At 31.0% G+C, this 12,674-nt stretch overlaps 4 protein-coding genes across 4 annotated transcripts; 3 read left to right on the top strand and 1 right to left on the bottom strand.

Annotated features, from left to right (window-relative positions):
* Window positions 1–58: 58 nt before the first annotated feature.
* Window positions 59–1,516, bottom strand: LOC124493538 (methyltransferase-like protein 25B). The gene is made up of 2 exons (XM_047056631.2): window positions 554–1,516; window positions 59–495 (listed from the first exon to the last, which is right to left on the bottom strand). The coding sequence occupies exons 1-2, from the start codon at window positions 1,512–1,514 to the stop codon at window positions 86–88; spliced, it is 1,371 nt and encodes a 456-aa protein (XP_046912587.2). The 5' UTR covers window positions 1,515–1,516; the 3' UTR covers window positions 59–85.
* A 1,602-nt stretch (window positions 1,517–3,118) lies between these two features.
* On the top strand, window positions 3,119–8,363 carry LOC124493531 (uncharacterized). Its single transcript, XM_047056623.2, has 6 exons — window positions 3,119–4,104; window positions 4,191–4,501; window positions 4,552–4,630; window positions 5,670–5,915; window positions 5,977–7,830; window positions 7,898–8,363. The coding sequence occupies exons 1-6, from the start codon at window positions 3,748–3,750 to the stop codon at window positions 7,934–7,936; spliced, it is 2,886 nt and encodes a 961-aa protein (XP_046912579.1). The 5' UTR covers window positions 3,119–3,747; the 3' UTR covers window positions 7,937–8,363.
* A 138-nt stretch (window positions 8,364–8,501) lies between these two features.
* On the top strand, window positions 8,502–9,384 carry LOC124493539 (uncharacterized). The gene has a single exon (XM_047056632.2). It carries the CDS (start codon window positions 8,502–8,504, stop codon window positions 9,237–9,239), a length of 738 nt encoding a protein of 245 aa, XP_046912588.2. The 3' UTR covers window positions 9,240–9,384.
* Window positions 9,385–9,422: 38 nt separating this feature from the next.
* Window positions 9,423–11,842, top strand: Hacd2 (3-hydroxyacyl-CoA dehydratase 2). The gene is made up of 8 exons (XM_047056546.2): window positions 9,423–9,701; window positions 9,761–9,877; window positions 9,948–10,197; window positions 10,253–10,360; window positions 10,427–10,667; window positions 10,721–10,827; window positions 10,893–11,027; window positions 11,142–11,842. The coding sequence occupies exons 1-8, from the start codon at window positions 9,612–9,614 to the stop codon at window positions 11,216–11,218; spliced, it is 1,125 nt and encodes a 374-aa protein (XP_046912502.1). The 5' UTR covers window positions 9,423–9,611; the 3' UTR covers window positions 11,219–11,842.
* Window positions 11,843–12,674: the final 832 nt, after the last annotated feature.

The following is a 12,674-nucleotide window of genomic DNA, read 5'->3' as shown; positions in this document are numbered from 1 at the left end:
TTTTGAAATAATTTTTTCTCGAATCCGAAATTCATACGTTACATGTACAAGGGCAAAGTGAAAAAAAATCAACTTGACATTTATTTTATTTGTGTGCTATTAGAATAAAATTTCTAGGCGAAATGGATGGTGAAAACAATGGTATCAGATAAGTATTTTGGACTGGATTTTGTTCACAAAGATAATGGCGATAGTCCATTAAAATGTACAATTCAATCAACGGAGCCAAAAGTAATCGCAATGAATAGAATAGAATGACCTGATCTGTTTGATTGATGAAATTATCGATTATTTTACCATCGTCGTTTGATTCGAAAATTGATTCAGGAATTGATATATCTAATCCACTGGTAGCTCGAGTCACATATTCTTTAAATGACATTTGCTCAGTAATTTTTACATTTTTCATTGATTTATATCGCATGTGAGGTGCATATCGTTCCAACAACACTTCTAAACAAGCTCGATATCCATGAACTTTGAGTGAATCTAATTCTATATGAGTAATAATAAATTTAGAATCAAACAAGAAACAACTTTCTCTTTTTATTACCTTTTTGACTGAAATCATTGATAAATTTTTCAATGGCATGACAAGCCAATTCTTTGGCCGAGATACTCAGTGTAAATTGAGAACTCTCTTTCAACAGCTGACTCATTGGGAAACGAAAAAGTTCGGAATTCATATAACAACAGCAGGCTAGTACAAGGCAATGGGAATCAGGATTGGTTGCAAATTCTTCAAGTATCAGATTCGAAAGTGAACCACAAGCATGTAAACCAAGTAAAAGATGTGGTCTAGTTATTTTATCACCAAAAAGTTCATCGATTCTGTTTTCTTTGGTCAAGAAACAATTAGCTTTAATGGGCATGTTTTCTTCTTCGACAACATCGAAACGTTTGTATTTTTTTAGTGCTCGAATAACTTTGTTCTCTCGTTTGATAGCACCATTTAGATTTTCACTTTTTGCTTCAATGCAGAATACTTTGAATCCATAACAAAGTCCTAGTATTCTGGAAAGATGACATTTGCCTGATCCAAAGTCGATTATGTCGAGATTATTGCCGAATTTATTCATCACAGTCGATATAAGTTTACATAATTGTTGAATTTCATGACGTTTCTTTGCTTTGATACCTCTGGTAAGAATGTGATCTAAATCAGTGGAAAGATTTTCTGAAAATTGATGTCTCTCTTGAGATTGTTTCAAGTTAGATGATAAAAACAATTGTTCATGTAATGGCTTTGACCTGATCATTCGAATAATCGTTGATAATGATCGAAGACAAAGCATAGTTAATGGCAACACAATGGTGCATTTGGATTGATTATTTGAAATGCCCAATAACCAAGGTATGTCAAATAGATTTAATTTGTTTAAACATTCAGACCATTTTGCAGGCAATTTATTCCAATGGTTATTGAGATAAAAATCAAGAACATAAGAATCCATTAGCCATTGATAATGGTTGAGAACTTTATCAATGTTTAACAAAGTTTTGTTGCGATTCATGATTTTTGCATTGTTGTCCATATAATTCGAATTTATAGACAATCACACGGCCAAATGTATCGGTACAGTCTAGAAAGATAATTCTAATGAATTGGGATAAAAATCGGTGAGGATTGATTTCCTTGAATTTCTGTAGCAAATTATTATCTTCACAGTAAATGGTAAATTCACCAAGTTCTCGTTGATTGTTGTCCAGGTGTTTGATCAAAAGTTTTTTACAAGAAAAACCACCTTGAAATTGAATATTTAATTCATTTAAAATGAATGAATGATGAAATGAACAAAAGATCCATTGAAAATTGCCTTCATCCGAATTCCAACATGTTTCTTCATCACCATCGGTTAGAAATGATTTTCCAAATTGTTTATGATCCTTATTCAATACGGAACTAACGCTATACAATTTGTAAATGTTAAATTTGACAATTTATTTTGTAATGACGATACATACTTGAGGACATAATCCCGATTTATAATGGCCAAAGTATTCGAGTTAACACTCATGATACAAAATTCTTATCCACGTGGAGTCCACAAAATTGCGAGATGGAAAACAAACAAATCCAATGATACAACATATAATGACATCTAGTGTTGGAATCTTGACAATTGACTTCGTTTTGTGTTGGAATTTGATTTTGATTTGAATTTTTCTGTTTTTTTTTTTGCTCAAAAATTTTTTCAAACATCATCTTGATCTGTCAAATTTGTCAAATTTTTATTGTTAATTTTCTGTTCCATCAATATGAATATAAATCATTGTCATTTGAGATTTTTTTTTTGTCATCCTCATCATCATCACTGTCTATCAATCCAAATCATCATTTGTTGATTCAGAATTTTTTTTGGTAAAAACTGAACCGTCTTGTAGTATAATCTATTTGTAATTTTCGTTTTTTTTTGGCTATTTTTAGATTGATGATGATGAAAAAATCACGAAATTTTCAAATTATTCCCCTTTTTGTCTTTATATGTCAAAGCTATGACATCCATGAATGCATTCATTCATCCGGCATATGAAAAACCATGTCGTTATCATCATTATCATCAACATCATCGTTAGAAAAAAAATTGGTATGGAAAAATATTCTTAAATTTTCCTATTTCTCTATTCAAAGCCAAAAACTATGAAAAAAAAATTCATCGGTTTGTTGATGTTAGTCTTATTTTGCTTCTCATGATGTTAATGATGGTGGTGGTATATAATTGGATAAACAATTTTCTAGCTTCCATTTCATCATTGTCGTTGCCATTTGCAATGCCATAATATCTTGTTGCCATACAAAAAATTCATTCATTCATTCATTCAAGTCTGTCAGTCAGTCAGTCAGTGGCTAAAATGAAATGGCTTGTTGACTACTGTATGGTATGGAAATAATTCTTTTCTTAACATGGAAGAAAATGGTTTTTGTTCGTTTACGGCTTTAATTCACTTTTTATTGCACTTACATGTTATTCTGACTCCCAGAATTGCAACTCTTACATACACACACACACACACACGAAAAAAAGAATCTATCAATGGGTCGGGCGGCTAAAATATTTATTTTTTTTCTTTTTTTGTGTGATTTCATATAAAAAATTATGTCGTCATCATCGTTGTGAGACACTTTTCAGAATTGGCATAAAGAATTAACCAGAATTTGAAAAAAACCAAAATTGCAATAATTCAAAATGTTGAAATACAAAAAAACTTTGTCGCATTCACCACCACCACCACCACCATCACTCTGGCGAATGCTTCAATAAAATTCGAACCTTCGATCCTTGCCACACACATATACACAGACACACACTATAGTGATCATCATCATCATTCTGGTTTTGTTGAGGATCATAACTTGATGCTTGCTTGTAGATTTTCTTCTTTTCTGTTTTGAAAAAATAATTGGTGAATTATACATCGATTTTTGTGCCAAATTAACAAAGACGAAATTATTCCTTCTTTGATTCCATAAATTATAGAAATCAACCGAATTCTGTTGTGTGTGTGTGTGTTTGTTTTGTTGGAGAGAACCCTTAAGGAAGAATCATTATTCATTTCATAAGTGTGTCGATGTGATCGAATTCATTCATTTCGTTATATTCTGTTTGTTTGTTTGTTTATTTCGTCTGTTCATTCACAATTGATACATCGAGTATCATACAGTTGGATTTTAGTGAAAAAACTTTTTTTTCTCTTTATTCGTTTCAAACAGAATAAAAACCATCTTCCTTTGAACTTGAATAAAAAATGAGTGATAGTGAACAATCTGTTGATATTCACACCACTTTATCCGCTAAATTGCCAACACCCGAACATACAACAACAATGGATTCGACAAGCGATTCAAACACCATTAGTTCCAATCTTGAACGTGAACAAAGAATCACAGCACAATCAGATCTGGAACAAGTTAAACAAATTCTTAAAACCAATTTCAAAGGTGATCCATCATTGGAAGATAAATCATCATTTTATCCATTACAACAGAAAGCACAATATATGTCACCAACGGTTACTTTGAGTGCCGAAAGCAAACGCATTGTACGACAAGCTCAAGCACCGATCCTACAAGCCAGTTCACGTGTTGTCCATTTTCTTTATGAGGTAAGTTCCAGAAATGTTTTTTTTTATTTTCAAAAGAAATCATATTATTCTCAAAACAATTGCTTCTTTCGTGTATTTTTATTTAGGCAAGAATCGAAGAACTAGAAGAAGAATTAGACAAAGAACGAAAAGTAAGAATTAAAGCCGAAAAACAGCGAACCGATTTAACAAGAGAAGTTGATGAATTGCATAATCGTTGCGATGAATTAGACAATCAAAATGCATTGTCAAACGAAGCTGTTCGACGATTAGAAGCTGAAACAAGCAAATTACGACGAGAATTGGAAACATCCAATGTTAATCACGAAACCGAAGCATCATCGTTACGAAAACGAAATACCGATATACTTAATGAAACACAGGAACAGATCGATTTGACAAACAGAGCAAAATCAAAGTTAGTCGTTGCTTCTGTTTTACTTGATTGTAAATCATTTTTCTGTTTAGGGTAGAGAAAGATAATGCTGGCCTTACGGTTCAGGTATCCGATTTGCAAGCCCAATTGGAAAATGCACGAAAAATTCAGGTAAGTGAGAAAAAACATTCAACATTTTTTTTAGCACACAAAAATCCGAAATTTTTATTTTTGCAAAATTAACCAAGAATTTTTTTTTCTTTTCTCATTATGGATTAATAATTTGAAAAAATTATTTCTTGATGATGATGAAATTTTTTCCGTTTGTAATACAAACAAAGTTTTGTGTATTTTTATTATTATAATTAAAAACGCGAAAAGTAAAACAAAAATATCTTTAGCCAATTTGCGTTTTCGTTTAGGTTAGTTTAGCTGGTTGCAATCACATCATATCACTCACAGACTAGAGTAGAGTAGTAAGAGTGAAAAAATGCAATTTTCTCATCATCACCATCATCATTGACAAATGTATCATGTAAATATGCATGTTTTTTATTATTTCTCAATGGCCGCATAAATCGATGTGTGCTAATTATAGTTAGTGGGAATAAAGTGAGCTTATTATTAATATTCTTAAAGGAATAAAATATTCTGCAACAAATTCTCGTTCAATCGGAAAAGTGTAAATGAGATAAAGAAATGTTTGTCTGTCAAAATAAACTTTGACTAAGAATTTGAAGGTAATTTTGTTACTTGAATTGAATGAAACAAAAAAAAAATAAAAATAAAAAAAAATAACAAGCCAATGATGCTTATGATGACGACTAGATGTGGAAATTTTCGTCATGTCTTTCGTTTTTTTTTCTAGTGAAAAAAAAATCATTATCACTGTCTTTATTATTGAAATTAATATTTTTTAGCATACCGAATATTGAAATTCTTTTGCTAAAAATGGATATATTTTTTTCCCTTCGCAATTTAGGTAATGCTGAGGGTGTGTGTGTGTGTGTGTATTGCATGTTGTTTTGAAAGAAAATGAAAAAAAAATTCCAAGTTTAAATAGATTAATTGCCCAGCTGTCATCATCATCATCATCATCTTTCTCACTGTCTGGATTATCATCATTCATGCGAAATGTGGCAATCGATGTTGTTTTTTTATGTTTTTGAAATTCTTTTTTTATGTTTTGTTTTGTTTTTTAACTTTGTAGGCAAATCTTGAGCGTCATAATAAACAATTGGAATCGCAATTAAAAGAAGAGAAAAAGAAATATGAAGATGCCCAACGTACAATACAGGATACGGAAGCATCGAAAAAGAAAATTGAATATCAAAAAATTGAAGCAGAAAAACAATGTCTAGAAGCACAAGCACAATTGGAAAGTATTGAAAAAATTAAAGATCAATTGAAACGTGAATTGGAGGAAGCGAAAAATCAAGTTGCTCATGAAACACAGGTATGTTATTGTGTTTGTGTGAAATTCGATTTGTTTAATCATTCAATGAATGTCAATATAGGAGCGCCTTGCTATTTTGAGCAAATATCGTAACCTCGAAATCGAATTAGAAGGTGCCCGAAAAACGATTGAAGATGATGAAACAATCAAAAGAAATCTTCACCATCAGATTAGTAAAGCTTTGGAAGAGGTTCAACAATGGAAAGCTAAATTTGAAAGTGCTGGCTATGTACTTCGTGAAGAAATGGAAGAAATGCGTAAAAAATTGACCATTCGACTTCAAGAGGCCGATGATCATATTGAACAATTGAATATTAAGGTTTCTGGTTTGGAAAAATCGAAACAAAAACTGATTGAAGAAGCTGAAGAATTAGCCAACGAATTGGAACAGACGAGAGCATTGGCTGTAACATTGGATAAGAAAGTCAAAGCTTGTATGAAAGAAATTATGGAATGGAAACAACGATGCAGTGATTTGGCTAGTGAACTTGATGCTTCACAGAAAGAATGTCGAAATTATTCTACCGAATTGTTCAAATTGAAAGCTGCATTTGAAGAACTACAAGAACAACATGAATCTGCTAAGCGTGAAAATAAAAATCTACAAAGCGAAGTCAAAGATCTATTGGATCAATTGAGTGAAAGTAGCAGACAGATCAATGATTTGGAAATGAATCGTAAACGATTACAGATGGAAAAAGAAGAACTACAAAATGCATTGGCCGAAGCAGAAACTGCTTTAGAAATGGAAGAGAACAAAGTTTATGCTGCTCAACAAGCATTGGAACAAGCAAAACTTGAACACGATAGACACATCCGGGAAAAGGAAGAAGAGTTCGAAGGTGTTCGTAAGAATATGCAAAAAACATTGGATCAAATGCAGGTCAGTCTTGAGCAAGAAGCTCGTGGTCGTGCCGAGGCATTGAGAGCTAAAAAGAAACTTGAAAATGATGTAGTTGAATTGGAAATGGCATTGGATGGTGTCAATAAACAATTATCTGAAGCACAGAGCTTTATTCATAAATTACAAGATAATATTAAAGATCTACAACATCAATGTGATCGAGAACGACGTGAAAAAGAGGAAGCACAAGAATTATATGCCGCTTCTGAACGTAAATGTCATGCATTACATAATGAATTGGACCAGACTAGAACCATGTTGGAATTATCCGATCGTAAATGCCGTAACCTGGAAAATGAATTGGGCGATTTGAATGAATTGAATCAAGAATTGAATGGAATGAATGCTGCATTATCCAATGCTAAACGTAAATTAGAAGGTGAACATCAGATTTTGAAATCGGATCTGGATGAAACATTGAATGAATTGAAATTGTTGGATGATAAATGCAAAAAAGCCATTATGGATGCTGCACGATTGGCCGATGAACTTAAAGAGGAACAAGATCATGCTCAAGCCGAAGAAAAGATGCGTAAATCATTGGAAGAACAAGTTAAAGAACTTCAAATTCGATTAGATGAAGCTGAACAAGCTGCCATGATTGCTGGCCGTAAGACCATCGCCAAACTTGAAGCTCGTGTTCGTGAATTGACACAAGAATTAGAAAGTGAACAAAGAAAATATGCCGAATCATCGAAAAATCTACGTAAAGCTGATCGAAAGATAAAAGAAACGGAATTTGAATTGGATGAAATGAAAAAGAATACTGAACATCTGCAAGATTTGGCTGAAAAACTTAGTCAAAAATGTAAAGCATACAAAAGACAGATTGAAGAAGCTGAAGAGATTGCAGCATTGAATATGGCTAAATATCGTAAATTGACACAAGAATTAGAAGAAGCCGAAGATAGAGCCGATAATAGTCAAACGAATTTGGCCAAATTACGAGCAAGAACACGAGCTAGTTCATTTGTACCACCAGCTGGAGCAAGACGATCGACTAGTCCAATGGTAAGTTTTATTTGATTCACAAAAATATAGTCTAGTCTGATTTGAATTTTCATTTAATTTTCTTTAGCGATTGGATACAATGAAACTGGAATCGGAACTACTTTAATATTGCCTTTTTTCAATCAAACAAACAATCCAAAACCTCAATTTGAATTTGTTTTTTTACGGTTCGAATGCTGCTTACACGCAACATGGATTTGGCATCATTTTCATATTTAATAATCAACAAAAATTTCAACGGCATCTGACCAGATTCAGGAAAATTCAGCAAACGCACACACAGACACCAATATAATCACCAATTAAAAAAAAACCAATGATGAATGGCTCGCTTTGATTTTACTGGAAAGAATGGATTTGGAAAATAAAAACTTGAAAATTGGATTGGAATTTTATTTATATAAATCGACGATAAATTTTTATACAATTATAATATGTTGTTGTTTTTCTTTGCTTCATATAAATTTTATATTTTATCTGCTTTCTTTATCCATCTTTATTGAATTAAAAATTTTTTTTTTGAATTTTTCAAAGAACGTCGTTTATTTATGGGACATGGAATGTCAAAAAAATTCCAACGGAATTTTTTTTTCATGTGTCCATGCTCAAATTATAGCATTTTTTATTAGGAAATCAAAATTAGTCATTGATTACGACCACAAGCATCAGTAATGTTACCCGAAAATATTAATGAAAATCAAATCAAAAATTGGGCTCAAAATGAGTTAAATTTAGATCTGAATGAAGCACTCATTCATGAAATGTTAAAAAAACCATGTTTACAACAAGTTTTGAATTATGTCGTCTGGAAAGTGAAAAACAAACGAAATGCTCAAAAATTCTTCAACCATGCCACAATGTTTCGTGTGCTACGACAGATTGATGATAACAATCAACAATTCAAGGATGTAATCATCAATCAAGAGAATATGAATGAACCATCATTGTTTCAATCGGATATGGTAGAAAGTTTCGATCAATTCTACGCGAATATTGCCAAATCTAATCATGTTAAAACAATGAAAGATAAATTCAATTGTCAAAATGAATCGAAAAACAATGAAAAATTGATTGAACAATTGCAAGAAGCTATCGAATCAATGGAAACAAATGTATTCAATTTCAATTTAGATCACCACCACCAGCATTGCATTTCGTCGAATGGTTCATCAACTGAAATAGCCAAAACCCTTGACATGAATTTGAAAAATATTTCCAATCTTTATCAAACTATTCAGGAAACATCGAAAGAAAATATGATAAAAATAGACCCAAATGATGCTGTAAAAATCGAATCATCAGACATGACAGCAAGGATAAATGAACTAAAAGATCAATTGCATCGGATTCGTTCATCAACATTATCGTGGATGAATATTATTGATGGTTTTTCGAATAAAAACGATTAAATCAATGATTAGTAGTTGCTAATAAATTTTTTTTTAAAACAAACATTTTGAAAATATCGCAAACACACATGTGCATTATATGGTTTCTGGTTGATTCAGAATTCCATCTGGTGAACGTAAATTAAACTTTGAAAAAAATTCTGGATTTTTCTCTTGTGTTGTTTGTGTGTGTGTGATCTGGTTGTTTTGGTTTGATTGTGTTGCATGTGTGTGTTTGTTTTGGTTGCCAAAACAACTGACGATTTAATTTCATTTTCAGCCGGTTTTGTTTTTTAATTAAAAACCAAAAGTAAAAAAAATCGATTGATACACGTAAAAGAAAAAAAAGAATTTGAAACCAAAACAGCAATAACAACAACAACAACAACAACAATGAATATTACTGGTAGTCTTAGCCCGTTTGTTTATTGGGGACAAACATCTGATTCAATTACATTGATTATTGATCTGAAAAATGTTAAAGTATGTCTTTTTCAATTTGATTATCATCATATGGACACTATAATTTTTCCATTTTCCAGTCACCGGTAATTGATTTGAAAGAAAAAAGCTTGTACTTTTTTGCTGTCGGTATAGGTGCCAAAGGTCTGAATGAATATTCCATTTCGGTTGTACTGCATTCCGATGTTGTTCCAGAGGTAGGGTTAGCTGCATTTTTTTTAATTTGATTAATGATGATTGTCTGATTCTTTTTTTTTTGAAATGTAGAAAAGTTTTTACAAAATATCCGATCGAAATGTAGAGTTTGTACTACGAAAAAAGATGATGATTTCATGGCCAAGATTACTAGAATCACCGGCTAAACCACAGTGGCTCAAAGTTGATTTTGATCGTATCAAACAACAGGATTTCGACACTACGTCCGAGGACAGTGAATTGGAAGAATTGAATAACCGTACAAATCGACTTCCACGAATGTATAAAGATAGAAATTTTGGACGTGGAAGAAAGAATCGAGGTAATGGATCAAATTTTTTTTTCAGATTCTCAAATTTTACAATAATGAATTTTAGTTCAAGACTTCAAAACGGCGTATTTATTTCTGTACAATTTATTCCAATTCGTGGGCTACATTTACATATTCGTTATATTCTTCATTCATTACTTTAAAGAAGGTCCAGGTAAAATATTTGATTTCTTTTTTCAGAATTTTGAAATAATATTGCCTTTTTCACGTTGAAATTTAGAAACCATTCAAACCATATATCCATCGTTGAGAAATCCTATAAAATTTTTAAATCTAATGCAAATCTTAGAGATATTGCATCCATTGATGGGCTATACGGATGGTTCGGCAATGATGCCATTCTTTCAATTACTAGGCAGAACATTTTTCATATTCATATTGATTGATTATCATATTGAAATTCAATCACATTATGCTACATTCTATTTATTATTGGTCTATACTATGTCTGAATTAGTGAGGTAAGTATTGAAGTTTATTTATAATTTGCTGAAATTATCTTTGTTTTTTTCAGATATCCCTATTACATGCTTCATATATTCAAAGTGAATATTCGTTTCGTAACATGGATTCGTTACAGTGCCTGGATGGTACTATATCCCTTGGGTTTCATTTTCGAAGGTTTGATGTTTTTTGGTCATAATTAGTAGCAAAAAAAAAATTAAATTTTGTTCATTTTTTTGCAGGGATCATTCTTTATCTAAGTATTCCATTATTAGAGATGAATGAAAAATTTTCCATATTTCTACCAAATGCAATGAATTTTTCATTCTACATGCCAACATTTTTAAAGCTTTATCTGAATTTTGTTTTGTTTCCCAGTAAGTTTATTAATGATGATATATTCCTACTCGGAAAATCAATTATTAAAATTTTTCATTTCTTTTTGTTTCATGGTGTCATTGTCGACATAAACAAATCTACATTTAATTCAGCGTCCTATTTTTTAATGTCACACATGTATCGACGACGAACAAAAGTGCTAAGCATTTTTAAGCGAAAAATTCATTGAATTCAAAAAAAAAAAATTCAATTCAATTCAATTGAAATTTTGATGATGATAATGATGATATGGATCTACCACAACACATGCAACAAAAGTCAATTCTATAAGTCATCAGCTATATTTCTTTACCATTTTCGGTGATAATTTTCAACTTTATATATTTTTTTCGGTCAAGTCAAACCATCCATCTTTCAACCTACGATGAAAGAAAAAAAAAGAAAAAACTCACGCAAGAAAAAAAACGAAGTAAAGAAGCCATTCGTCTGGAACTTTGTATTCAATTTTATTCATTTACATTTTTCAATTTTATCTCTTTTCAGTTATATTATATTATATTATTATATTATTATGGTTGTTGTTGTTGTTCTTTTAGCTTTTTTTTTGCCTTTCTAAATTTCATTTTCTTTATTGAACACAATTTGTCTACTTGTTTACTCTGTTTTCATTTTCATCAATTTCAATTTATGATGAACCTCAGTAATTTTTTTTTTCTTTCTTTCTTTTGGTTTGGTCATAATTTCGAAATACATCATTATTATCTGTGAAAAAAAATAACTATCCAACGATAAAAAAACAAGCTGGTCATTTAATCTTGATAATAATAAATTGATTAATCAGAAAAAAAACAAATTATTGTGGTCTGTGTGTCTATATTATGTTATATATGTTTATTAACGATAAAAACAATTTCTTCATCCACCAATAATAATAATGATGATGTCTAAATATAAAGAATGAAAAATCTTATGAATCTTTAATCTTGTGATTATCTATTATATGATCATGATGATCATTGAACCGAACAGATTTGATTGGATCGATTATTGATCCATCCCTGCGTGTTCATATGATCATCGTTCATCATCCAAAGGATTTCTATTTCATTTAACGTTAATTGAACATATTTTGTTTTGTTTTGTTTTTTCAATAAATGATTTTTTTTCTCTCATTTATTGCTAAATTTGAGAAGCTCTTTTTTTCCATCTCTTAAGCAATAATGTAATTGTTGTTGCTACTATCGATTGTGAATCGATTATGAATGATGATGATGGTGGTGGTGGTTGACCTAATGAATTTTGATACTTTAAAAAAAAGAACAAAATCAAATCCAAATGTGTGTGTGTATGTGATATATAAAGGTAGGTACATGTTTTGAGGCGATTTTTATTTTTTTTTCATTCATGAAAAAATCGATCAATCTATCGATCGAATGACAATAAATGACGATTGTGACAGATGATGATGATGATCATCATTATTAATATCGATCGATTTGTATTACAATCCAAAGATATTATGGTTACACCACCAAATATTGTAAAATCAAGCATTCTGTATGTTATTTGATCATGACCGTTGTAGTGGTTTTTTTTTTATTTTCTATTGTGATGATGATGTGGTTGTCGATCTTTTATTCGATTCGATTCGATCCATCATCATCGAATGGCAATTGATATTTTTG

Source organism: Dermatophagoides farinae, chromosome 6 (assembly GCF_024713945.1).
Source record: "Dermatophagoides farinae isolate YC_2012a chromosome 6, ASM2471394v1, whole genome shotgun sequence".
In the NCBI taxonomy this organism is placed as follows: domain Eukaryota; kingdom Metazoa; phylum Arthropoda; class Arachnida; order Sarcoptiformes; family Pyroglyphidae; genus Dermatophagoides; species Dermatophagoides farinae.
Note: the sequence above shows the minus strand (reverse complement) of the source record. Positions and strands in the feature narration are given on the sequence as shown.

What these genes read in the sequence shown, in the direction of transcription:
- LOC124493538 (XM_047056631.2), bottom strand. Translation starts at nt 1,514, where the DNA reads ATGAATCGCAACAAAACTTTGTTAAACATTGATAAAGTTCTCAACCAT. An exon ending in CAATGATTTCAGTCAAAAAG is followed by an intron (nt 496 to 553) that starts GTAATAAAAAGA and finishes TTACTCATATAG; the next exon opens with AATTAGATTCACTCAAAGTT.
- LOC124493531 (XM_047056623.2), top strand. Translation starts at nt 3,748, where the DNA reads ATGAGTGATAGTGAACAATCTGTTGATATTCACACCACTTTATCCGCT. An exon ending in ACAAACAGAGCAAAATCAAA is followed by an intron (nt 4,502 to 4,551) that starts GTTAGTCGTTGC and finishes TTTTCTGTTTAG; the next exon opens with GGTAGAGAAAGATAATGCTG. An exon ending in AAAATGCACGAAAAATTCAG is followed by an intron (nt 4,631 to 5,669) that starts GTAAGTGAGAAA and finishes TTAACTTTGTAG; the next exon opens with GCAAATCTTGAGCGTCATAA.
- LOC124493539 (XM_047056632.2), top strand. Translation starts at nt 8,502, where the DNA reads ATGTTACCCGAAAATATTAATGAAAATCAAATCAAAAATTGGGCTCAA.
- Hacd2 (XM_047056546.2), top strand. Translation starts at nt 9,612, where the DNA reads ATGAATATTACTGGTAGTCTTAGCCCGTTTGTTTATTGGGGACAAACA. An exon ending in ACGTGGAAGAAAGAATCGAG is followed by an intron (nt 10,198 to 10,252) that starts GTAATGGATCAA and finishes AATGAATTTTAG; the next exon opens with TTCAAGACTTCAAAACGGCG. An exon ending in CTTGGGTTTCATTTTCGAAG is followed by an intron (nt 10,828 to 10,892) that starts GTTTGATGTTTT and finishes ATTTTTTTGCAG; the next exon opens with GGATCATTCTTTATCTAAGT.